The sequence below is a fragment of the Alternaria postmessia genome (assembly GCF_024291825.1).
Source record: "Alternaria postmessia strain BMP 2775 chromosome Unknown scaffold_25, whole genome shotgun sequence".
In the NCBI taxonomy this organism is placed as follows: domain Eukaryota; kingdom Fungi; phylum Ascomycota; class Dothideomycetes; order Pleosporales; family Pleosporaceae; genus Alternaria; species Alternaria postmessia.
The window spans coordinates 77553-100915 of NW_026260098.1; the positions used below are offsets into that span (position 1 = coordinate 77553).

At 53.8% G+C, this 23363-nt stretch overlaps 7 protein-coding genes across 7 annotated transcripts; 4 read left to right on the forward strand and 3 right to left on the reverse strand.

The window, feature by feature from the left end:
- Window positions 1-330: 330 nt before the first annotated feature.
- On the forward strand, window positions 331-1731 carry SAH1 (S-adenosyl-L-homocysteine hydrolase; the record flags this gene model as incomplete). The annotated part of the gene is made up of 2 exons (XM_051731251.1): window positions 331-502; window positions 554-1731. The coding sequence occupies 2 exons, from the start codon at window positions 331-333 to the stop codon at window positions 1729-1731; spliced, it is 1350 nt and encodes a 449-aa protein (XP_051588932.1).
- A 1968-nt stretch (window positions 1732-3699) lies between these two features.
- Window positions 3700-5412, reverse strand: J4E82_004981 (uncharacterized protein; the record flags this gene model as incomplete). Its single annotated transcript, XM_051731252.1, has 5 exons — window positions 3700-3720; window positions 3770-4037; window positions 4086-4703; window positions 4755-5353; window positions 5407-5412. The coding sequence occupies 5 exons, from the start codon at window positions 5410-5412 to the stop codon at window positions 3700-3702; spliced, it is 1512 nt and encodes a 503-aa protein (XP_051588933.1).
- A 316-nt stretch (window positions 5413-5728) lies between these two features.
- J4E82_004982 (uncharacterized protein) lies at window positions 5729-8036 on the reverse strand (the record flags this gene model as incomplete). The annotated part of the gene is made up of 2 exons (XM_051731253.1): window positions 5729-7195; window positions 7245-8036. 2 exons carry the CDS (start codon window positions 8034-8036, stop codon window positions 5729-5731), a joined length of 2259 nt encoding a protein of 752 aa, XP_051588934.1.
- Window positions 8037-9544: 1508 nt separating this feature from the next.
- Window positions 9545-13469, forward strand: J4E82_004983 (uncharacterized protein; the record flags this gene model as incomplete). The annotated part of the gene is made up of 2 exons (XM_051731254.1): window positions 9545-9619; window positions 10143-13469. 2 exons carry the CDS (start codon window positions 9545-9547, stop codon window positions 13467-13469), a joined length of 3402 nt encoding a protein of 1133 aa, XP_051588935.1.
- Window positions 13470-15599: 2130 nt separating this feature from the next.
- Window positions 15600-17150, forward strand: J4E82_004984 (uncharacterized protein; the record flags this gene model as incomplete). The annotated part of the gene is made up of 2 exons (XM_051731255.1): window positions 15600-15917; window positions 15984-17150. 2 exons carry the CDS (start codon window positions 15600-15602, stop codon window positions 17148-17150), a joined length of 1485 nt encoding a protein of 494 aa, XP_051588936.1.
- An 805-nt stretch (window positions 17151-17955) lies between these two features.
- J4E82_004985 (uncharacterized protein) lies at window positions 17956-19594 on the forward strand (the record flags this gene model as incomplete). The annotated part of the gene is made up of 5 exons (XM_051731256.1): window positions 17956-18012; window positions 18066-18351; window positions 18411-18988; window positions 19044-19448; window positions 19502-19594. 5 exons carry the CDS (start codon window positions 17956-17958, stop codon window positions 19592-19594), a joined length of 1419 nt encoding a protein of 472 aa, XP_051588937.1.
- An 846-nt stretch (window positions 19595-20440) lies between these two features.
- Window positions 20441-22201, reverse strand: J4E82_004986 (uncharacterized protein; the record flags this gene model as incomplete). The annotated part of the gene is made up of 1 exon (XM_051731257.1): window positions 20441-22201. The coding sequence occupies one exon, from the start codon at window positions 22199-22201 to the stop codon at window positions 20441-20443; it is 1761 nt and encodes a 586-aa protein (XP_051588938.1).
- Between the last annotated feature and the right edge of the window lie 1162 nt (window positions 22202-23363).

Here is a 23363-nt window from a genome sequence, read left to right on the forward strand (position 1 = left end):
GTTTGAAGACAGGATGAACTGGACCATGTGTACGCGCATCTATGGATGTGCTATGGATGCTACCAACTAAAACCAAGGTCTACTGCACGTTTTTCTCCAATCGCATCAATAGACTTATCAACGCGTCCTAGTATTGTTCTCGGGCGGTGAGTTGTCTTCGTCCAGTAAACTGCCGATGTGGAGCAAAGTCTAAGGGTCCACTAGCGTCAACAACTGCTAGAGCGCGGGGCTATCTCTCCCACTTTTCTCCCTCGAACGTTTGTTTCTTCATCCTCCTCACACTCCCTCTCCCTTCTCTATACCCCCAATACATCACAACAAACCGCCAGAATGTCTGCCCCCGCCCACAAGTTCAAGGTTGCCGACATCAGTCTTGCGGCGTTCGGTCGCCGCGAGATTGAGCTCGCCGAGAACGAGATGCCTGGTCTGATGGAGACTCGCCGCAAGTACGCTGAGGACCAGCCATTGAAGGGTGCCCGCATTGCTGGATGTCTTCACATGAGTATGCTACACCCCCGTCTCACTGCGATTGCACACCGCTAACCCGTCGCAGCCATCCAGACTGCAGTCCTCATCGAGACGCTCAAGTCCCTCGGTGCTGAGCTCACCTGGACATCCTGCAACATCTTCTCCACCCAGGACCACGCTGCCGCCGCCATTGCCGCCGCCGGCGTACCTGTCTTCGCCTGGAAGGGCGAGACTGAGGAGGAATACGAGTGGTGCCTTGAGCAGCAACTCACTGCTTTCAAGGATGGCAAGAGCCTGAACTTGATCCTCGACGACGGTGGCGACCTCACTGCCCTCGTCCACAAGAAGTACCCTGAGATGCTCAAGGACTGCTACGGTGTCTCCGAGGAGACCACCACCGGTGTCCACCACCTCTACCGCATGTTGAAGGGCAAGGGTCTCCTCGTCCCCGCCATCAACGTCAACGACTCCGTCACCAAGTCCAAGTTCGACAACTTGTACGGTTGCCGTGAGTCTCTCGTCGACGGTATCAAGCGTGCCACCGACGTCATGATTGCTGGCAAGGTCGCCGTCGTCGCTGGTTTCGGTGATGTCGGTAAGGGTTGCGCCCAGGCTCTCCACAGCATGGGTGCCCGTGTCATTGTCACTGAGATTGACCCCATCAACGCCCTCCAGGCCGCCGTTTCCGGCTTCCAGGTCACCACCATGGAGAAGGCCGCTCCTCAGGGTCAGATCTTCGTCACCACCACTGGTTGCCGTGACATTCTGACTGGCGCCCACTTCGAGGTTATGCCCAACGACGCCATCGTCTGCAACATCGGTCACTTCGATATCGAAATCGACGTTGCATGGCTCAAGAAGAACGCCAAGTCCGTCACCAGCATCAAGCCCCAAGTCGACCGCTACCTGATGAACAACGGCCGCTACATCATCCTCCTCGCTGAGGGCCGTCTCGTCAACTTGGGATGCGCCACTGGCCACTCTTCCTTCGTCATGTCCTGCTCCTTCACCAACCAGGTCCTTGCCCAGATCATGCTGTACAAGGCCTCTGACGAGGAGTTCGGCAACAAGTACGTCGAGTTCGGCAAGACCGGCAAGCTCGATGTCGGCGTCTACGTTCTGCCCAAGATTCTCGACGAGCAAGTTGCTCTTCTCCACTTGGCACACGTCAACGTTGAGCTTTCCAAGCTCAGCGATGTCCAGGCCGAGTACCTTGGTCTCCCTGTTGAGGGTCCTTTCAAGAGCGACATCTACCGTTACTAGATTTCTTACTGTACAGCGTTTGGGAAGTTTCAACACGACGTTATGATACCACTTCGAAAAGTTCTTTGTCTTCAACGGCATAGCATCGAGCCCGGGGCTCGGCGGGGTTTCAAAAGGCGTTGGTTTGCACATCATCACTTGACCCTTCAACCATGGTCAATACCGAAGATGATACCCTATGTAAGAGTGCGACATGGATGAGATAGACTGCGTTTTTAAACGCAGCGCAAGAACAGTAACAGTGCACCGAATTTAACGGTGGACTGAGGAATGAACAATAACGGCGGGCCTCCATGCCCACGTCGACAACAACTTTTTTTGACTCATGATGTCTTCTGTGATGAACGTGCAGCTACACAAACCCACTCCCTCTCCCCAGCTCCAAAGATATGCAAGAGTATCCCTTGAGCCGTTTCTGACGTATTGACGTCTGCAGTGCATGTTCAACCTCAAACGTTGTTCATTATCGTCCTCCACATCCATGCTGTGTTGCACGCATACGTCAAACCCAACAGCCGATCGTACACACAACGTTGCCCAACGTTCCAGTGTGACCGCTAGACGCATGTTCTACCTTTGACATCGGATCGGACATTTTGCTGCATGCACGCCCCATCGACCAGACGCTTCCCGCTCAGCGTACACACCACGCAGGACGTAGTATGTAATGCATGGGGTCAAGATGCATCGGCCCGCCACGCCTACGCGTAGCAACGTGTCGTCCGCTCATACATTAGTATGCCCGACACTTTTGCTGCTGTGACCTAGACTTCCGAGGACGAAAACGCTGAATTTCGATGTATCAGATTGAGAAGTAGCTTTGTCCATATTGCGATGTGGAAGATGACGGTTGCTATAGTGTCTATTGGGTTATTATGCACGGAGATCCGAATACCAACTCACATCGCCATACCAGGGAGTTTTCTTCTTGTTCATGATAGCGAGCTGCATCTAGAGTTTCCTTAGGTTGTTAGTAGAAGGCTCCTGTGGTCATGCTCCTGAAATCATGTACGAAATCCTATGAACAGTTCACAGGACTTCCATCCTTGTTTCAATTGACAAAACTGGTTGTAGAATAGATGATATGCAGAACCAATGAACCCGGTCATAAAGTTACGAGTGCAATGCCCAATAACCAAACGACAATACGCCCTGTCCCTATATCATCTCCCTTCCACAACATGTCACTTCCCCAATCCATATTGGTCTCGCATCCCACAGCCACGACATGAAATTTCCATGCAGCCACCACGCTGTGCCTTTTCTTCCCTACGCGCACAGCATGCAAGGTACGAGGTTACGGTACCGAATTCAGCCTCACATGTCACAATGTCTTAGCTGCCCCTCCCCTCTTCTCTTGTGGCGTCATAAGCTTTTCCGTCCGCAAACTAACCCCACATCGAGAAATGCTGTGTTCCTGTTGAACAGCTGGGATCCCCAGGCTTCCTCTTTCACCACACTTTCCCTCTTCCTTTATCGAACCAGGTATCTGGGACCACGACATAACTTCTGAGGCTGAGCGACACGAAAAGTGGGACTGCTGCTAATGAGCTGAGTTTTGACGAGAAATGTAGGGCATGGATGGGATTGAGAAAATGGGATTTACTGACAAGAGATATTACAATTTACTGCGGGCCTAAATTCTCCGCTTGCTGCCGCTACTACTACTGCTATACAAAGCATATGTACGTCCTTACCCGTAGATTATCTTAAAACGAAAAACAATGTAATTCAAGAAGCCCTTATGATGCCAACGCTTGCTATGGGATGGAGAGCATCTGCCTTAGTCTCCATAGGTGATGATGAACCAAAGTAGAGAGGTATCAAGAACAATAGGAAACGATGAGCCAGCCGGTGCTTTTCATCGGCGGTAGTGATGCCGCGTTTGAAACGTCAAGAGTAAACAGGGAAACGCCACCAAGGTCAAGAAAAGATACGCCACACGTAGCGGGGGCCCTGACGAAAGCCTTAGCGAAGGCCGATAACGCTCTAGAATGTTGTCAGTGGAAGTTGTGCTTGCAGATTAGAGCAACCGTACCATTTCGAGCGTCCAGACTCTCCTTATCCACACCTTGAGCTTGCCTTCGACACCTCTAACGTTGTCGAGCTCAACACCTTCCCACCAGCAGCGGCGAGCGGGTTTCCTCCAGAAGAGGAGCAGCTTCTGCGCCATACCAACAGCGTTGCTATTAGCAAGATCGTTACCCTTAATGTCCGTTCTCAGGCGTGCAAGGGCGATGCTGCAAATGACGGCTTTGTTAGGCTCGCCGGCACGATGGCCCCATCGGTCGTCGTGGTTGAAGCCGCTAGATGTTGTTAGCTGCTAGTCTCTACTTTGCCCGTATCTTGCTTACCCTGCGGTCAACATCTCGATGAGGTGCTGCTCGGTCGTTCCTGGTTCTTCGCTCTTCCTGAGGCCGGAGAAGATACCATCTTGTCTTAGCAGTGCCTCACCTGCAGCTCGCTTAACTTCAATCATCTCAGGCTGAGTTATATCGCGGTGCGGCGGGATAGCGTAGAAGTCGAGGTCCTCGCGAAGGACAATTATACCAGCGCGATCCTGTAGCATGTCCCTAGCGGAGCCATGCATAGGCTCGATAGGTACAGCTTCGGCAGCATGGTCGGGAGCAGCGGTCGGCGAAGGAGGAGACGCGGGAATGGTCTGAGCTACAGTGCGGAAGAACTCCAACATGTACTGTAAAGAGTTTGGATCATACTGTGAAGGATAGATATTGTCAGATAAATATAATGCGGGGTTGGAAAGGTGGTACAGGATCTTAGCTGCTGGAGCCAAGGGAATGGAAGGGGAAGAAGAAGAAGAAGTGGGGTTACCAACGTCGACTGGGTATACATCTCCATCGTGGTAGGAGTTCATGTGCCCATCTGGGAGCAGGCCATTGGGAAAGAGGGAGAGGAGGACGAACTCAGGGAGAGTCAAAAGCTCGTCTCGCGACAGAGTAAACCGCGTGCCCCTAAATCTCGAGTTAGCTTCCAGTATCGCGTGTGGTGAGCGGTGTCACTACCTCAATTCCAAAGTAATGTTTTCATCTGATCCACCGAGTGTGTTGATTGGCGGTCCTGCGTTTGTTGTTTGCGACACCTGAGTAATGATACTCGCGGGACCTCCTGCGGATGCCATTACGTATGTGAAAGACTCGAGCGGGCTTGATCCTTCGCTGTAGGGCGGCGGTGGTTCTCCGTCGTCGACGTCTTTGCTACTAGAGCCGTCTTTGGAGTCGGATGGGAGGGCGGCTTTAGTGGCAGCTACGGCGGCAGCAGACGAGGATGACTCGGTAAAGGCAGGCGCAGATGTGAATGCGGGAGGCGATTCGTCTTCTGTGGTTTCACCGAGCTTGCTGCGTTCTTCAGCGTCCTCGGACGGGAAGAAGAGGGAGGAGAAGGGAGGTGGGTAGGGTGATTCGCCGGCTGTCGTCAATGCTGCGGTGCTGCTGGCGGGCGCGGTGACGGCGTAGGGCGGACGAGAGGAGTCGCGATCGGTGGGATTCGGATGCAAATGAGTGACTACGGACAAGCCGTCTGTACTGGAGTTCTGCGTGCGCGACAAGGTGCCGATGGTTGTGTATTGGACAAGACGGATGATGAGCTCGAAGGGGCAAGCGCGCTAGTAGCCGCTGTCAATTAAACCTGAGCGCGTGGGCACCACGAGGCAGCTACGCGCATTTAGGTGGAACAGAATTCGAGGTGAAAGGGACGCAAGTGTTTGCTTGCTGTGCTGCGTGGGAGATGTGGTGCGTGTGATGAGGTACGATGGACGCGGAGAGTGGTTATTGAGTCCAGGCGTTTGGTTTGGGTCTAGCGTGCCTTCCAACTTTCGAAGGGCAGGCACAATGGAGTGAGTTGTTACCACCGGCATAGTAATGCAACACCAAGACTTGTAACTGCAATCTGGACCGAAGCATGTCTCAAAGAGGCTCAATTTTCTCGAGCATGGATAGGTGTTCATTACTGTCACATATGTAATATTTTCAACCCGTCTCTAGTGTTTCGCTACTACTCCCGCATCGTTTGCTTGCGCTGTGATGCGGCGCTTGTAATCTTTGACAGTACCGTCAAAGTGCTCAATCGTGCCGTTATCACACACCCACAAACTTGTGCATACATTCTGCAACATGGTAACGTCGTGACTGACCATCAGTACACCACCCTGGAACTTGTTCAGAGCATCCGAAAGCGCGTCCATGGCTTCAATATCCAAGTGGTTAGACGGCTCGTCAAGCACAAGAATGTGCGGGTTTTGTAACGCGAGGCACGCAAAGGCAACGCGCGATTTCTGACCTCCTGACAGTAACTCCATCTTCTGCAGACCTGTCATACCCGTAATACCAAAGGCACCGAGGTGACGACGATACTCTTCATCTGCTCGTCCGTGGTACGTCTTTGACATGAAGCCAACGGCACTGTCATTCAGATCCAGTGCGTCAACGTGATGTTGCGCGAAGAATCCTACGCGCAATCGTGGGTTTTGCGAGATGATACCAGTGGTGGGTTGAAGAGCTCCTATAAGAAGCTTCAATGCGGTTGTCTTTCCGGCACCGTTGGGTCCCACAATACCAATACGGGAGTCGAGTTGCACATCAAGGTCCACATTCTTCAGCAGAATCTTGTCAGGGCTGTATCCAAAGGTGACGCCGCTCATCTGAATGATAGGAGGCGACATCTTCTCCACTTCTGGGAACTTAAAGTGCACTGAGTATGCTGCCTCTGGGGGAGTAAGAACAGGCATCTTCTCCAGCTTTTTGATCCTAGATTGGGCCTCAGAAGACTTAGCGGCGTTATATCGGAACTTGTCGATGAAAGCCTGCAAATGCGCACGCTCGGCCATCTGTTTTTCATACTCGCGAACCGCTGTCTTGCGACGCTCTTCCTTGGTCGCGTAGAACGAGTCAAAGTTACCACCCTTGTAGTAGTCGAGTCGTTCAGAGTGTTGATGAATGATATCGGTTGCTACTTCGTTCAAGAAGGCTCGGTCGTGGGATACGACAAGTACGGTGCTTGGGTAACCCTGAAGGTAGTTCGCTAAGAAGGTGATAGAGGGGACGTCCAACATGTTCGACGGTTCGTCGAGCAATAGCAGATCAGGTTCACAGAAGAGCGCACGTGCAAGTGCCAGACGCATCCTCCATCCTCCAGAGAACGTCTTGGTCGCGAATTGCTGTCGCTCTTGTGAGAAGCCAAGACCTGCGAGGATACTTGCTGCTCGAGACTCAGCCTTGTCTGATTCCATTTCGGCGAGCTTGGCATGTATGTCGCTCAAAGTAGTATCTAGACCCTCGCGCTGAGTGTCGAGCTTGGCGGCATCTGCAGAAGTATCTGCCATTTTAGCACGCTCTTCTTCAAGCTCAGCTAGCTCCTTGCTAATCTTTTCTTGCTCCCTAAGGAGATGCTTGCGCCAAACGTCGGCGTCCAAGACAGCTTGCAGCGCCGGAGTGTCATCACCAGTAATCTGTATCCAAAGTCAGTTTTTGCAAATAGAGATGGGGATGCTGACTAACCTCCTGTTCCACATGAAGAATCGAGATGTGAGTAGGGATAGCGACCTCACGGCGAGCAAGGGCGCGAAGCAAAGTGGATTTACCGATACCGTTTTGACCTACCAGACCGTATCTACGGCCATATGCGAGCGTGAGAGAGCTGTCGGTAAGGATACGTAATCCAGGCATAGAGATATCAAAGCTGTCAATCTTGATATCCTTGCTCTTCGAGGCAGTGTCACCCAATTGCAGTGGGTTGACGGCCATGTAGAACTCTTCGTAGCTCTGCGCCTCGTTGGGCTCGTTGAGAAGTCGGGAGGCTTCATACTCAACATTCTTGAACTCTTTACGGTCTTGCTTAGCACGGAGTTTACGTTCAGCTTTCTCGAGCTTCTTGCGGTCGACTCTGGATTCGACTTTACGTGTGTTGGCAGACTCGAGATCAACGGCGCCACCAGCGAGACCTAGCGTGGAGGAGATGTTCCTGGAAGAGCCCACGTGGATAGCCTGGTCGAGTTTCTTGGCTGAAGGTGCCATCTGGCGGCGCTCGCCGTCGGTGCCATTGGCGGCATTCAGGCGGGAGATGAACTTGTCAACAAGGTTTTGGATACTCGTCTCATTCTGGCTTGATAGATCTCCAGAGGCTGATAGGAGCAGGGCGCTCACAGTGGCAGCAGCTTCCTCGAGCGGTGAGGGGGCATTGGGGTCCGAGTCGGAAGTGAACTGGTTGGCGGCATGGGTAAGGTACCCCGCTGAGTACTCTGACAGGACGGGGTCAATGTTAGGGATTTGAGTTCTGATTTCAGCTTCCATGGTCGCGGGCTGGCGGTAGATCCTGGGTGGTGCGTTGTCCGACAAAGTCAACGTCTGCCGCAGTCGATGTCACGGTGGCGCTGGCCTGGTCGGCGAGCGGGCAATACTATCGTACTATCGAGACTTTTCCGGTAGTCACAGTGTAATAGCGGGGCAGTGGGCGGTCTCTGCTTATTGCGGTGCTACGGCTGTTTGTCCAAGGCAAAGAACATTTTGACGTGGGGAGCCAAATGTGGCGTGGCGGCGGTTCTGGAAGGAGCGGGCGGCGGCCAATCAGGGCATCGACGCCGACAGCCCATCAAACATGACAACCCATCTCTGCGTTTGTGGACTGGCAGAGCTGGCGGATCTGCACCACGCGTCTGGAGGCGCCTTAGCAATGATGTGCTTCTGGGATTGTCCCGGTTACTCGCATCTCTGTGTGCCCGCAGGACAGCACGCATCGCACAGTCACCTTGGGCTCTGCACCGCACAGCTCGCCCAGCAAGCCGTCTGCCAGATGAGCTCCAACGTGCGGCCGCTATGCCTAGAGGGAGGGGCACAACGGCCTCGATAGTCTGCCAGAGCGTCTGGAGTCTATCCTGACCGTGGTAGTCATGCTCCAGCTGCCTTGGGCCGGACACGGAGCCGCCTTGGCTACGGCATGCAACCTGTGATGTGGCCATGTCGTTTGATTTGGCCTCAGAAAAATCATGTTCAGAACCACAGATGGCTACAGGCCCGTGGTGGATATGTCATGCCGTGCGCGCATTTGCCGGAGATATCCCCCGAGTGCAGAATTCGCTGCCTCAGTCACCGTTTCCGTCCCATCCTCAACCCATGTTCCCGCTGCTCACGACTTCTCCGCTCTGGGGCTGACGTGCTGTGCGTTTCGGCTATCCAGGATCGTGGCCATGAGCAGCTTTCCCACAAGGGCAATTGGTGCCCGAAACAGCCGATTCAACAAATATCTATACGGCAAGGCCATGCTCGTAGGTACCAAGGTCTCTCTGCCGTTGACTGTACCGAGTGCTCGTGAGGTAACATGCGATAGCTCCGTGGCTGCACAGTCTAAGGCACGCCTTCGCTACCACCGATGGACTACATAAGCCGGTTGACACTTGCGTACGCCGCGATCAGCAAACATCTCCACTGCGCTACAGGGGTCTCTCCAGGCAGTTCAGCGGCCGGCTGCCAATCACCGTGTGTTGTGACGGGCGCCCGGGATGCTCGCTGGTACACTATATTTGGGTAGCTCTGACGGCAGAGGGGTTCTTCCAGCCTCTCTGCGCCATGTCCCTGATTGTTGTTGATTGTTACTCGGCGCTAGAGCTTGTCCTAGGCCGACTTGCGCAACGTCGTGGTACTGGGCACCGCGCACCGCAGCGGGCCCTCACTGTCCATGGATATAGATTTCTTGCTTGGGCACGTCGCATCGCATGCAGCATTGGCTGATGAGATTGACTTTGCACGCAGCGTGGAGCTATGACGGTACAAAGTGAGGCATGGGGTCTGTGTGCCTCCGTGTTATGTTTCGAGTCGAGCTGCCGCTATCAGCCCTCATCGGCGACATCTCGCTAATCCAAAGAGAGCTGGGTAGCCCTGTACGTAGATCCCAGAAGCAACAAGCACTGGATTCTCTTCAGTCTTCCGCTCGCTCCTCGTCGAGCTCCACCTCTCTGCTTCAGCCCGTCGCGGTGCTTGTGCCGTCCTTCCTTTACTACGCTTCGTAATGCAGTACGCCTGCCCCAGCGCCTGATTGAGCCCCTCCACTCCCACCGTCCCTACTCGTGCAGCTCGCGATCCCTGGTTCACCGGCACCCTGACATGCCATAATGCTCGACAAGTCGTCACAAGCGCCTCGACGAGTGACCTTTCCCCGGCGGCTTGGTTTCCTACGAGAATGAAAACGATTCCAACGGTAATTACCCTGCATTTTCTCTATCTCAAAGTCCGTGGATCTTCTGTACGCGCTGCAGCTGCCCTTGATTTGTTTTGATATGTCTTGATCGACACCTCTACTGCGTCTAATCCGAGAATGGCTGCACCAAGCCTGTCCTACCTCAATATACCTCTGTTATAAGAAGTCTGACTAGGCGCCATGACTGACGGACCCTTGTGATACAGCTCTGTGCCACTGCCACTGTCGTTGGTACATCCTCTGTCGGCTTGGCCTTTGGACGAGAGGCCCCCTTCGACTCGTCGCACCTCAATAAGAAGAAGGCGACACCGGCATTCGAGCCGGGTCTTAATCCAATGTCTACTGCTGCCATGACCACGACTGCGCCTTCCTACAGTGCCCCCATACCCGTCGCCCCTTCCTCGCGCATGTCATTTGCGAGTCGACTCAGCCAGGAAGGCCGTTCCCAGTTGCGAATCGTAAGGAGGAAGACGAGCGACGATGCGGCGCTGCAATTGCCGAGCAGCGCAAACAACTACCCTTCGAGCGAGCAGAGTGTGTCTGACGTGGACACGACAAGATACGTGCCTACGCGACGAGCCTCGTGGATCAAGCGCCTCTCGTCTATTTCCAACTCATCGAGCCGGGCTACGAGCCCATCTCCACTGTCACCAGCCGTCTCATGTTCCAATGGCTCAATGGCCTTCTCGCACGACGGCTCGACCGTGCCCGTAATCGACAAACGCTCTACGTCAGCAGTACCGCGCAACAAGCTGGTCAAGCGCGCCTCGTCAGTGCGCGGGCCCCGTGAAGCGCCTGTCTTGGGCTCTGCGACTCTCCGACCGTCCTTCCGTCGTCCAGCGACCAGCCACCAACGCAACGCAACACTGCAAAACTACGGTGCGCGCCTATCCATGACGGCCGAGCATACTTCAACAGACGAACAACAGACCTCAGCGAGCACCGACAGTGAGGTCGAATACACACAGTTTTTCACAGCGAGGATCACCAAGGAACGGACACTGGCGAGGCGGCGTGGTTCAGTGGCATATGCAAATGGGTTCAAGAGGATATTTCCAGACGAGAAGCACAAGCCTATGCTCGTGCTCGCAAGATCGGTCGTAGCAGGCGTAGAGGATATGGACGACTCGACAAGCGACGATGCCGAAAGCGTCTTCTTCGTGAGTCGACCAGAGACGCCACTTAGCATGGCGGCCACGTTTGCTACCAAAGTAACAAACCAAACTCGCGGTCGGCCCTCCACATCACAACCCGAGAATGCCCCCAGACCTAAACGCTCCTTCTCCATCACCTCCTTCCTCTCATCCAGGAAGGAGCGAACTGTCGCAGTGCCCGGACCCAAACTTTCCCGCCGTGCAACCCAGCGGGTCAACTCAGCACCGATTCTGCCTACTATGAGCAGACGGCCACACAGCACCTCATATGGAGAAAGTCGACGAGATGTGACAGACCCAACACCAGCAAGACGCGACATCGCCACGTCCGCTGGGCCCACTGACACAGCACCTGCCCGCAATGTTTCTCGGAGCAGGCCTGTCTCGTCGCCCTTGTTCCCTACCTTCCCCTCGACTGATCCCGTTGCTGGCGCGGCCTTGGCGTCAATGCCCCAGCAGCCCGATGTTTTGGCCTCAGCCGCACCGGGCGCCAATCAAGCGCCACCATCCCCTACTCTAGCGCAATCGGGAGTTCGGGCCTCGCGTCATTCCATGGCCCCCTCAGAACAGGCCTCGACATTGGTCGGCTCGTCTGATAATGAACTTCGCGCCTTAGGGTCCGGCGACGAGGACGACGCTGACGTCCAGAGCGAGACCGTCTTTGATTCGCTGCGCACGGGTGCGACCAGAGGCTCAACCGTCGGCGCGCGTGGGCCTCGCATTGAGACTATATTCGACGAGTCGCCCCCCTCCAAGGTCAAGATTACAGCCCTACGAGATCTACTGCCGCCCGGATCGTTTGGAGAACCAATGGTCAATGGTGTCGCCGGCCACCAGAGCATCGCCGAGGAAGAGGAGAGCATATCGACTCCCGTGCGGACAGTGCGCCCCCAACGCTCCTTGCAGGACTCGCCTAGTGTCACTCGAACACACAGTGCGCCGCTCTTCCCCAAGGCGATACCGTCGTCTTCCCCGAGCATGCCCAAGCCGCTTTCGCTTGGCACGCTGGAATGGGACTCGCGCGCAGGAGACGACGACGACAGTAGTAGGTGGTCACTAGAAGAGGCAGATGATGAGGATCCCTGGGTTGATCATCCAACAGTCAACCACAAGGCCAACCCTGTGGCTCTTTTGCGACAGCACACGCATCTACTCGCACCGGGCTTCACTACCAACCCAAATACGCCACAACATTCCACATCAGAGTTTGGTGACAAGGACGCACGCAGCAGCATCTTCGATTGGTCTGAACAGCAAATTGCAGACAAGAATTCAGGAGACCGCACACCGCCGCGTCCCCGTACAGTGCACGGAAAGAAGGATGCAGACCGCAGAGGCAGTCGATCTGTTGGTCGGCGAGTACCTAGCGGGTTGCACGCTCGCAGCCAGAGTGTGCCCGTGGTCCCGGATCTGACTGGCAAACGTAACACAGTAGTTACAAACAAGTTTGGCACCTGGGGTGTGGGAAGCAAGGGTGTCACCGAAGACTGGAACGACGACTTTGACTTTTCCGAACTCACCGAGGAGCCTGTTGCTGAGGACGGAAGCTCTCCTGGACTGGACAGTAGCTCAGCAATGATCGTGCCGAAGAGCATACAAGAGCAACAGAACAATGTTCTTGCAAACATCAGTCTCTTGCGCGAATGGGGTCTGTTAATCGAAGAACTAAAAGAGCAAAGAGTACGCGCTGTTGCGCTTGGTATGATACAAGGCACACCCTCCGGCATGTGGCTTGAAGTGGATGCAATGATTGAGCTTGCAGATCAGGAGGCCGATCATCAGGATGTTGCTCACGACTCACCACCATCATCGCCTGATTTCGACGAAGACGCCTTTGAAGACCCATCTGCAAGCCCTAGCCATGGAAGAAGAAGGCGCAAATCATCTTCTCCTCATGAGGATAGCACCAAGAACCCGCCCCAATCGGCGCGCCCGCTGCGGAAGTCTATCCTTCCTTCGAGCAATGGAATCTTTACCCCGCAGTCTTCACCGATACCAGCTAAATCGGAGGCTGACGCCACCCCCGCTACCCAGGAGTCGAAGACCATCGCTACGAGACCCCGCAAAGACTCAGAAGCCAAAGCGCGCTCCGTCATTGAAGCGCTGCAAAAGAGGAGGAGCGCGTATGAACCGTTCCTAGACGCGCCTCCCATACCTTCGACCCCTTCGAAGAAAGTCCCTTTCGATACCTCGACACTGCGACGTATCGTGCCATATGTCAGCACGTTGACGCGCAAGGTCAAAGACACAATCAGGGATGCAGAGGGCTTATACTCCAGCCCTCTTACGAGCCCCCTACACGAGGAGCCACCATTTGGCACGATCCATCAACAAGAGGCGGATCTTGCGGCTCAGATGAAGCTCATGACAGTAATGTAGATTCGCAGGATAAGACGACGCGACTTACGAGCATTTCAAAAGAAGCATACGACTCGCTTCGTGCTGGTCACACGCATCTGGGCAAAAGTTTGTGGGAAGAAACAAAAGTTTCTTCTAGATATTTCACTTTGGATCAGAGCGTTCGAGCGAGGATCAAGCCTTCGCGGCCTGATCAACTATTTCCCTGTATTAATTACGCAGCCGTCGATTATCACGTCAGGCCAAGTACTGCATTTGGAGCGACATGGCATTTGCGATTTCCTTTTGCATAAGTTGCAGCATCTCCCGGCCAGGATACACATGGAAAAGAGGAGGCATGCTACATGAAGCGCATGTGTTTTGTCTAATGGAAGATTATGGCGCATTCAGGATTGGGTTTCCTTTGTGGAGGAGTTGAGCATATAATACTCTCCTGGCGGGATGGGCATACCGCGCAGTTCGCGAGCCGCTTTTCTACACGTTCCAGTCATGTACAAAAGCGGGTTGAGGGTTTTCTCTTTGTTTCTTTGTTCCTTTGTCTTTCTTGATCTACGATATCTTGAATCACAACAACGAGGGTCCTCTCAAAAATCATAGCATTGATACCTGACGGCCACAGTCACTGTCTCTTGAGACACGAATCCACAGAATTTGGAACATATCTTACACAATGGCGCCACTGACTTGACCGTGATGTCTACAATTTTAGCTCTCGGAACCGAGACAACGGTATCATGCTTAGAGCGTCTAGGCCATTGTGTAGTCCTTAACAACTACCAGTACCATATTAGGTAGCTCGTATACACCGCCTCTTGCTTTTACAAGACTGTTACGCCGGAGTTCATCCCTCTATCTAAACTGTTAGTTGAAGTTGTCTTCCTGAAACTACCATAGCTTCCGAGCCGTTGTTGCGAGGCCAACTACTGCAGGCCCATAGCCGAATCACACGCCACTAATGCATTCCCACGCATCGCCTTCTGATGAGCCAGTTATCAAGGCAACGCCGAACGAGGCGCAGTTTTACGCACTGATGATCGCCTGCGCATCTTGTTCATGCCGGACAGCCAGATCTCCGTACAGCAGCGTACCATACTCGCATTCGCTTCTGCCCGAGCGGGTCAGCGAGCAGCGAAGGCACACGGGACGAATATTTCCTGCAGAAGATCACCGGACCATACAGCGGACATAGCAGACGATTGTAAGATTTGCTCTTTCCACTTGTACCGTAATGGTAAACTGTATATATCAAGCTATACCAACATTCTTGGAACAGCACAACAAATAAAGCCCATGCCGCTTTGCAGTCATAAAGCCGAAGCTACCACTAACCGAGAGACGCCCTAATCTGCTGCACTGTCATCCACGATGCATATTCCTGTTTTCCAGACGATATAGCTTACCAGATTTTTGCTATACTGCTTGTCTCGTTCGTCTCGGAATGCTTAGCCGCCATTGTTGGTCCGACTCCCCGGCAAGCGCATACACGCATCCAAGGGTGGGAATAATATCCTCGGCCGGCTCGGTCGTATCGGTCGTACGGTAAACAGAGCCTCCATAACCCTACTCCACAATTGCATGTCCACATCAAAACGGTCGCGCGACCTGCCTTGTGGAAACATACGATTGATGCACCAAGACCAAGGCGAGTACGAATTGGCGAGACTACAGTACTCGCCAATTACATGTGCATGTACTTGAGACTGCGATGGTTTGACAATGGGCAAATCGCAGAACCCCGCGCTTTCATTCATCCGAGGTCGATGACGATTGCCTGTCTTGGAAGGCGCAGGCCAAGCAACACCAGGGAACGACACCAAGAGAGAGGCGAATGACACCTGTACTACCTACTAGAAGAGGGGGGTGACTATATGTGCAGCGCTTTGGAGCCCTTCTCGCTGTTCCTTCTCACAAGCGGTCGGATACCCTCGTTTGTGATCAACACAACAAACTTCCTCCAATCTCCACAACGTAAACACCGAGAGAAAGTCCTTGTTGGCTCGACTACACCCGTACCTTGCATATCGCGCCCCAACTTCCCCATTCTCGCTAACCAACCACGCATCGGACTGATCAGCCAGAAGCGGTTTTGTTGCCCAAATCAATTCTTCGTCCGAGACAGCCAACTTCTCACGTCATTCTGAGCACTTCAATATGGCGATGAAACACTTAATGGCCGTGGTGGGCCTGAGCGTATGCTCCGTTGTGCTGACGGCCAAAGCGCAATCCACCGCTGCAACAGCATGCGCAAGCCCCATTGCCCCACAGAATGGTGCTCCTTCGGTGGCGCCGGGTTTCCGTGTCGAGGTCGTGGCTAATGGGCTGAGGGATCCACGCGGCATTATTTTCGATCGGGAAGGTGGGCTGCTGGTTGTAGAACAAGAGCATGGGGTTAGTAGGCTGAGGCTGACGGGTGATGGAGCCTGCATTAGAGTTGATGGCGATGTGCAGAGTGTAGTTGAGGATGAATCTGTGAGTGTTCGCGTTGTGCGGGGCGAGACGTGACTAGAAATGGTTTCTGATGACTGATTACAACAGTTGAATCATGGGATCGCTTTCTCGCAGGACGGTAATACGCTCTATGCATCCTCCCACAGCAATGTCTACGCTTGGGACTACGATGCGTCACAGGGTCAGACTACATCTGAATCCCGTGATGTTGTCGAGGGCATGGGAGACGATGAGGGTCATACTACACGTACCCTACTTATGTCCCAGGCCGTTCCTGACATGCTACTCGTCTCCCGTGGTAGCGTAGGTAACATCGATCTCCAGACTCTGGATGTGACTACAGGAGTCTCAACCATTAAAGCCTTCAATGTGGGCAACATGACCGGCTCAGCATACGATCATGCGTCAAGCGGACTGTTGCTGGGTTGGGGTCTTAGAAACTCGGTGGGAGTAGCTGAGGAACCTGTCTCAGGTGGTATCTACTCTGTCGAGAACAGCGTCGACAACATCCCGCGAAGTGGACAAACTATTAATCAGAACAACCCAGGTGAGGAGCTCAACTTTCACGGTTACCTCAATGGAACCGGAAGCGATGTACAGGGTGGCAACTACGGCTATCCTTCATGCTTCACAGCATGGAATGTGTCCGAGATCCCAGACTTTGGCGGAGTGACAGGCCAGCAGTTTGCCATTGGAGATCAGAACGCAACTGTGAACGACACATTCTGCGAGAATGATCGTATTGCTCCTAGGATCACGTTCGACGCTCACATGGCTCCCCTTGATATCAAGTTCAACCCCAATGGCACTGCCGCATGGATAACTATGCATGGTTCATGGAACCGTGAAGAGCCTATCGGCTACAAACTCAGCTTCCTCCAGTTTGACGGTAACGGCTCGCCAGTCGCACCTGCCAACAGCACCACAGCTGCTATTGATATTGTCTCCAACCCCGACCTCTCTGCTTGCCCTGGCTCTTGTTTCCGACCCGTTGGTCTCGCGTGGGATACCCAGGGTCGCTTATTCATGAGTTCAGATTCTACGGGCGAGATTTTCGTCGTTACGAGAGAGGATGGCAGTGGTGTTGCGGATGTGAGCGAGGCGGCGGATGCTGGAAATGGTGCGAGCGCGAGCCCAACAGGATCTGGAAGTGCGCCTCAGCCGAGCGAGACTACTGGTACTGCGGTGAGAGGGGGCGTTGGGAGTGGAAGCTATTGGGCTGTTGGTGCAGCTGTAGTTGCCGCGCTGGTCTGAAGAAGACGATGAGAAGGAAGGGCACTACAATCATGTTTGTGTAGTCACAATATACACAATGCAAGGCTGTAGTCGTGCGATATGCCCCTTGTACCACTCGCTATCATATCCTGACATCAAGCAGAAACGTATACCCGATTTTTGGACATCGTACCGACCTTCAGATTGGGTTGTGTATCGTTGGCTGTACCTTCCTAGGAAGGCATGTGGAAGACGAGCAATGGCGACCGCAACCGCTCTCAGCGTCTTCGACCTCGCATTCTCATTATGCAATCATCGGCCATGCTTCCTGTATCGGCACCGTCCTGCACCGTTCGTAGCTAACCTCAACGCAATACCTCGTTGGAATCTTACCCTCCGCGTGCAAACGCATCCTAGCACAGCACCATCGTTTGCAATTCTTCGTCACCGCCGCTCTCATCACATCGCTGGGGAAGACCTCAGTTGTCCCGCCTGATCCGAACTGCTGATTATTGACGACATTCTTGGAGCTTTAAGTAAGCACATAACCCGACACAGCCGCTGGATTTGGTGTGTGGTGCTGCTCAGTTGGGCATGGTAGGCAGAGTTCCACCTTCACGTCGTTTTGCGAGGGCTGTCTACGGTTAGCTGGATCCCTGCCACCCTCACTTCTTATTCTACAATAGGAACGTACCTTTACTCGCGGCTAGTGCGGGTGACCTCTCCACCGTATATCGTCCTCACATACTGCCAGTCCTTCTTCTTCCACCAACCCGCTTCCTCTATTGCATTGGAACCTTGAATATCTCAATCTCTTGACCTCATACCAGTCATTCACATCAACATGTCTCGCCCTTTGGGCCCAACTACTGCTACGGCATTCGACTCTCTACCTATAGAAGTGTGTATCTCCGACATGCATATGAATGTACAGACGCTGACAATCTGCGGTAGCTCAACAAGGCCATCGTTCATGAACTCGACAACGACAAGGATATTGCGAATTATCGCCTGATCTGCCACTCTACAAACGATGCCATTGATGCAGACAGACTTTCCTTCTGGCGCGCTAAGTATCGCGAGAAGTATGACTTCAAGGACGGTCTTAACAATCTGCAATTATGTCGCGTGTACCAGCGTCGCTCCAAGCAGCTTAGACGAGGGATCAAATACCCCTTCTTCCATGGCATTCGCCAAGGAGAGAGACAGGTCGTCAATATGCTCAAGGATATGATCAATGGTAGGTCAAACCATACCCTCAAGAACTAAACACGAATCTCGTATGCTAACACAAAGCAGAGTCATTCCAAGGAGCTACCACAGTTGACGAGCATGGCCGTCTCCGCTGCAAGAATCACGCTCACATCCTGGACTTCATTCTCAGATCTCGCCTTCTTAACAACGACCGACGCGCCCCTGACACCCCACCCGGCGCATTGATGCACATTGATGATGGGCTTGCCGCGGTGAAGCTTATGTGTTCTCAATTTGTCTTTAACATCGAAGGCTTGGAGCACAACATCTTTGCTTTTGAGGAATCGCAGCACGCAGTTTACCTGTCTGCATCTGCTGCTCCACTCTTCAATTACGATCACACAAAGTTGAACCTCGGTTGGATGCTACACGCCATGAGCTTCTTCCGTCATCACATGATGAACGAGAACGCCCAGACACTCTTCGACAGGATCGAAGGGCTAGACGCTACCCAGAAGCCCTCAGCGTGGCGAGAACAGCTTAAAAATGGTGTTCAGCCGCTGAGCAAGTACTGGAAGGGCACATACTCATTTCTTGATAACTCTGAGGTCCAGAAGCTGCGACGACAAGGTCCAGGAAAGCAAGTGTATATCGACAAGAACGTTGACGAAGGCAAAATCCAGGTACGCTATTCTCGAAGTCTTCGGAGCCGTGCCTACATTCACTGATCACATGCAGTCCCTCGAGCTCGTTTTCGCAGAAGATAGTGTCCTGCCCGATGGTCGCCGGCTACCATGGCCCTCCGTTTTTGAAGACCGTCTCCGCTCGCTTACGAACGACACTGGCAAGCAAGGCATCACAACTCAAGGCCGGAGTCTAGCTAGATCTACCGCATCCAGCATTCAGTTTGAGGGCAAGGGCGAGGACCTTGACGACGAATACATGGCTCTTGGATGGCTCAACATTCTGCCTCCTCAAGGTGGTATCCCTGGCTGGCAGCGCATCACCTTCATGAAGCACTTCACCCAGGACTACAACAACCTAAATGAGGACAATCTTTGGGCATATGAGGGCGTTGTTTTGCCAGGTGGCCGGATCATTCTGGGTCGATGGTGGTTTGCTTCGGAGCAGGGTCATCGTAACGTAAGTGGCCCCATGGTGGATTCCATCATCTGACGCATACTGACTATTTGTAGCTAGAGTACAACGGACCTTTCATCTTGTGGGCGGTCGATGAACCCGACATGGAGGATAACGACAGTGATAACTGCAGCGACGAAGGTCTCTGAAACACATGACTGCGGCAACGAAGGGTTTTTGGAGCCCCATCTCAAATCTCATGTCTGCTTTTCACATCTTTTGATTATCTATTTTACCTTTCCTAACATACCCTGGCGTTTAAAGCATGGCGATGTACTCATGAAAACTTAGTCTATCTGGAGGCATGGAGGCCTGGGGTTCCCTGTGCTTTGTTAGTTTTGGCATCACATATCATATAGTTACCTGGTCATGGTATTCGTAGAATTGGACACTGTGCCCATGTCTGAGTCCAAAGTTTATCCCAAAAAGGTTTATGCTCGATCCTATCGTCCTACAGATCCACAAGGTTCGGTATCATGAAAAGTAAACGACGAACCAACTACTATTACAGTTACTCACCATGGCTTTGAATGGGATCGACGTTGGATGTTATGCTGAAGCATATGTCTATTTAACCACAATTTTCGGCAACAGTACATCAAAGGCCTCGGAATAAAAAGGTGAGAAATCTGATGTAAAAAGACCATTTTGCATTTCATATCTATCCTGAGTTCATAAGTCATGTCGTGAATCATTCATTTCCGAGCCAGAAGACCCGACGTCGCATTAACCCAATGTGCTCTTCTTTTCTCCCCCAAGACCAAGAAGATGCCATCTATCCATCCATTCGCTACCATGATCATCGTTCGTCAAAAGACCAAAGTGTGTAAAAGAATGGAGTTGCTAAAAAGAAGAACAATGACATTCGCTTCCTCCAAGCCTCGCGAAAGAAAAAGGTATTTAACAATACTTTCTAGACAACCGCGACAGTACAATTAACCAGAAGACCGTTTCGAAAAGGTGTAAGGAAACGGGGGTGATGGTCGGGTAAGCATCTAATACCTCGCACCCATGGGTGGCGGTGGCACAGAGCTACCGTAAGGATTCGCATCCGCGTAGGACGTAGGATAAGGCTGGTTGGCAGCTACAGGATATGCGTACGGATTAGCGGCTGCTCCATTCATATTGGCTCCCAGAGCATTTAGACGGGCTTCTTTCTCGCGTCGTTCACGCTGCTTTCTCCTCTTGCGGCGGCGCGTCTCAAGTTCCTTGACGCTGTGGCGTTGCTCGTTCATCTCTTTCCACTCGGAGTAGGCTGACTTGATACCGAGGGCAGCGATACCCACGGCAGCAGCATCTTGGAGCATGTTCTTGGACTTGCGTTTGCGCGCTTCTTCGGGTGACATTTCGCCCTCGCCGACGAGCTTGCGACGGTTCTCCGAGGCAACCATGGAAGAATAGACTCCATGCGCCGCGTGGATGGTGGCCACAGTGGCTAGACCCGCAGTAAGGAGTTCCTTACCTCGTAGCTTCTTGCGCTTCTCCTCCATGTCGGTGGACGATTCGGAATCGCTGCTAGCGTCCCATCGACCCCGATCTGCTCCTCCACCCTGTGCTGTCAAAGCACCGGCGCCTGCCCCACCGGCGGCGGCTAGTCTGCGATCTGGGTTAGTCCTGGAAGGGGCTTCGGAATACTGGTCGTCCATACCGCGGCCTCGGCTGTACGAGCGGCGGTTGCCCCTACGTGAGGGCACATAGCTGTCGGCGCTGGAAGAGCGGGATCGCTCCTTTCGGGAACGAGACTTGGATCGCACACGGTCGTATAGAGCCTTGCCTGCTGCGAGCACAGCACCGGTACCAGCTACCTTGGCGAGACCGTTGTTTCCTCCCTCGCTGGAATGGGAGCGCGAGCGGCCGCGAGAGCGCGAACGTCCGAAGATGGACCTGGACCTGGACCTGGCACGAGAGCGGGAGCGAGACCTGGAGTCGTCACGACCACGAGGAGCACGGGAGCGGGAGCGAGAGCCGTTGGCTAGACGAGAAGCGACAAGACCACCCAGAGCGGACTCGGCGACGTGTCTCTTCTCGTGCTTGCCAGGGTCTCTGTCGATGAGACCATCGATACCAGCAGCACCGAGAGCAGCAGTTGCGACACGTTGGCCCTTGGCACCAGTCCATGGACCGGCTTCCTTGCGGCTGCGGAAGGCTTCGACAGCACCGGCGACGATGGCGGCTTTGGCGGCTTGCTCCCACTTCTCAGACTTGCGTCCTCCTCGGCTGCGGCTGCGAGAACGCGAGCCGTAGCGGCTGCTTCGGCGGTCGCGGTCGTCGTAGTATCCGTATCGGTCGCTGTCGTAGCCACGGTCGTCTCGACGAGGACGGGAGCGTGATCGGTCGCGGCCGCCTCCAGTGACTGCGCCGATGATACCGCCTAGGCCTGCAGACTCGCCAAAGTCCTTGACCTTGTCGACGATGGACTTGCGGCGCTGCATGTTGGGGCGCTCAGAGTACTCGGAACGGTCATCGTAGTCGCGGTCACGTCGACGGGGGCGGTCATAGTAGTCGTCATCGTAGCCACGGTTCACTGAGCGGGTGCGACGGGGCGGCGCATACTCCTCGCGGTACTTGGTTTGCCTATACTCGGCACCGGGAGGGAAGTCGCGGGGGATTTCCTCGATGCTGTCCTCGCGCGCTGCGGGGCGGTAGACGAGATCTCGTGCCCCGCCTCCGCGACCGCCGCGCTCAATGTACGTCGTCTCGGTGACGTACTCAGGCTCCCGCGTACGGTGCCGTGGTGCGTAGCTGTACTCAGACATGGTGATGGTGCTCTATACCCGCCGTGGGCGATGTTGGCTCTCCAGGGTCCAGCAGCAGGAAGCGTCGTATCCGGGTCCGGTGTTCTGCGCAAGGCTTGGTTAGCGGGCGCACGAAGGCGACGAGCAGGGCGGCGCCTTGGACATACCAAATAGTCTCTTTGGTCAGATAGACTTTACTTGGCTAGTAAGCGCAAGTTTGATAGTTGGAGGGCTGTCGCAACGAAGAACAAGGTGCCTGCGAAGTAACGGGACAAGGTGGGTAGGGGAATGGGGTGTCGAGCGTCGCAGGGCACCGGCAGGCAGTGGTATTTAACAGGATGATCGACTCGGAAGGTCCAGGGCTGATGACTGTCCGTTTGGCTTGGGTCCCAAGGATCTATCTCGGTGCAGGTGGGGTGGCGTAGATGTTACCGTTTGCTTGAGGCTGGGGTGGGCGTCAGTCTTGAGAGCGCAAAGCGGCAACAGCGTGCCTATGATGTCACTTGTTGGGTTGCCCACAGCCAAGGCCAAACTTTCTTCTACCAGCTGCTGCGCCCAACGAGAAGACAGTCTCAAACGGGGTTTAGGTCAACTGATTTGCGCAGCTTTTCTGACCGGCATCCCTCACCGACGGACGACTTGGGTGCTTTTCGCTGCGAACATGTTGCTCGCCATAGCCCCTCTCCGGCTGCCTCCGAATCTTGACCGGTGCCTCACTTTCGTCCATCTTACGTTGCGACGACGGCTTTCTGACAGCTGTCGCATCGTCTCCCCATTCGCCTCATGGCTGCATCTCCCACTCCACATGTCTCGCTGCTTCTAAGCCATGATTCCAAGTTTCTGTCCTGCACCCTGTCCACTCGGCAGCATTCAGGGCTTGATGACGAAGCCCGGTGCCATTGTGTGTAGGGGTGCTATGTACAGAACGCCACGTGAGTCATCAGCTATTGGCCGATACCCGTGGTAGGTACATGGAACTCCAGCGAACATGCGAGGATACACCTGCCAGTCTGTGGCCTGACACTTTGACGTTGGCCCAAACCCTGGAAGGACCGGGTAGTACCTGACAATCTTCAAAAAGATGCCCAACTACATGTTTTTCCTTCCTTGTTTGTTTGCTTCATGTTTTATTGAGGAGTCGATGACGATATGCCTTCAACGCGTGAACCTGTGTTTGGTCGCT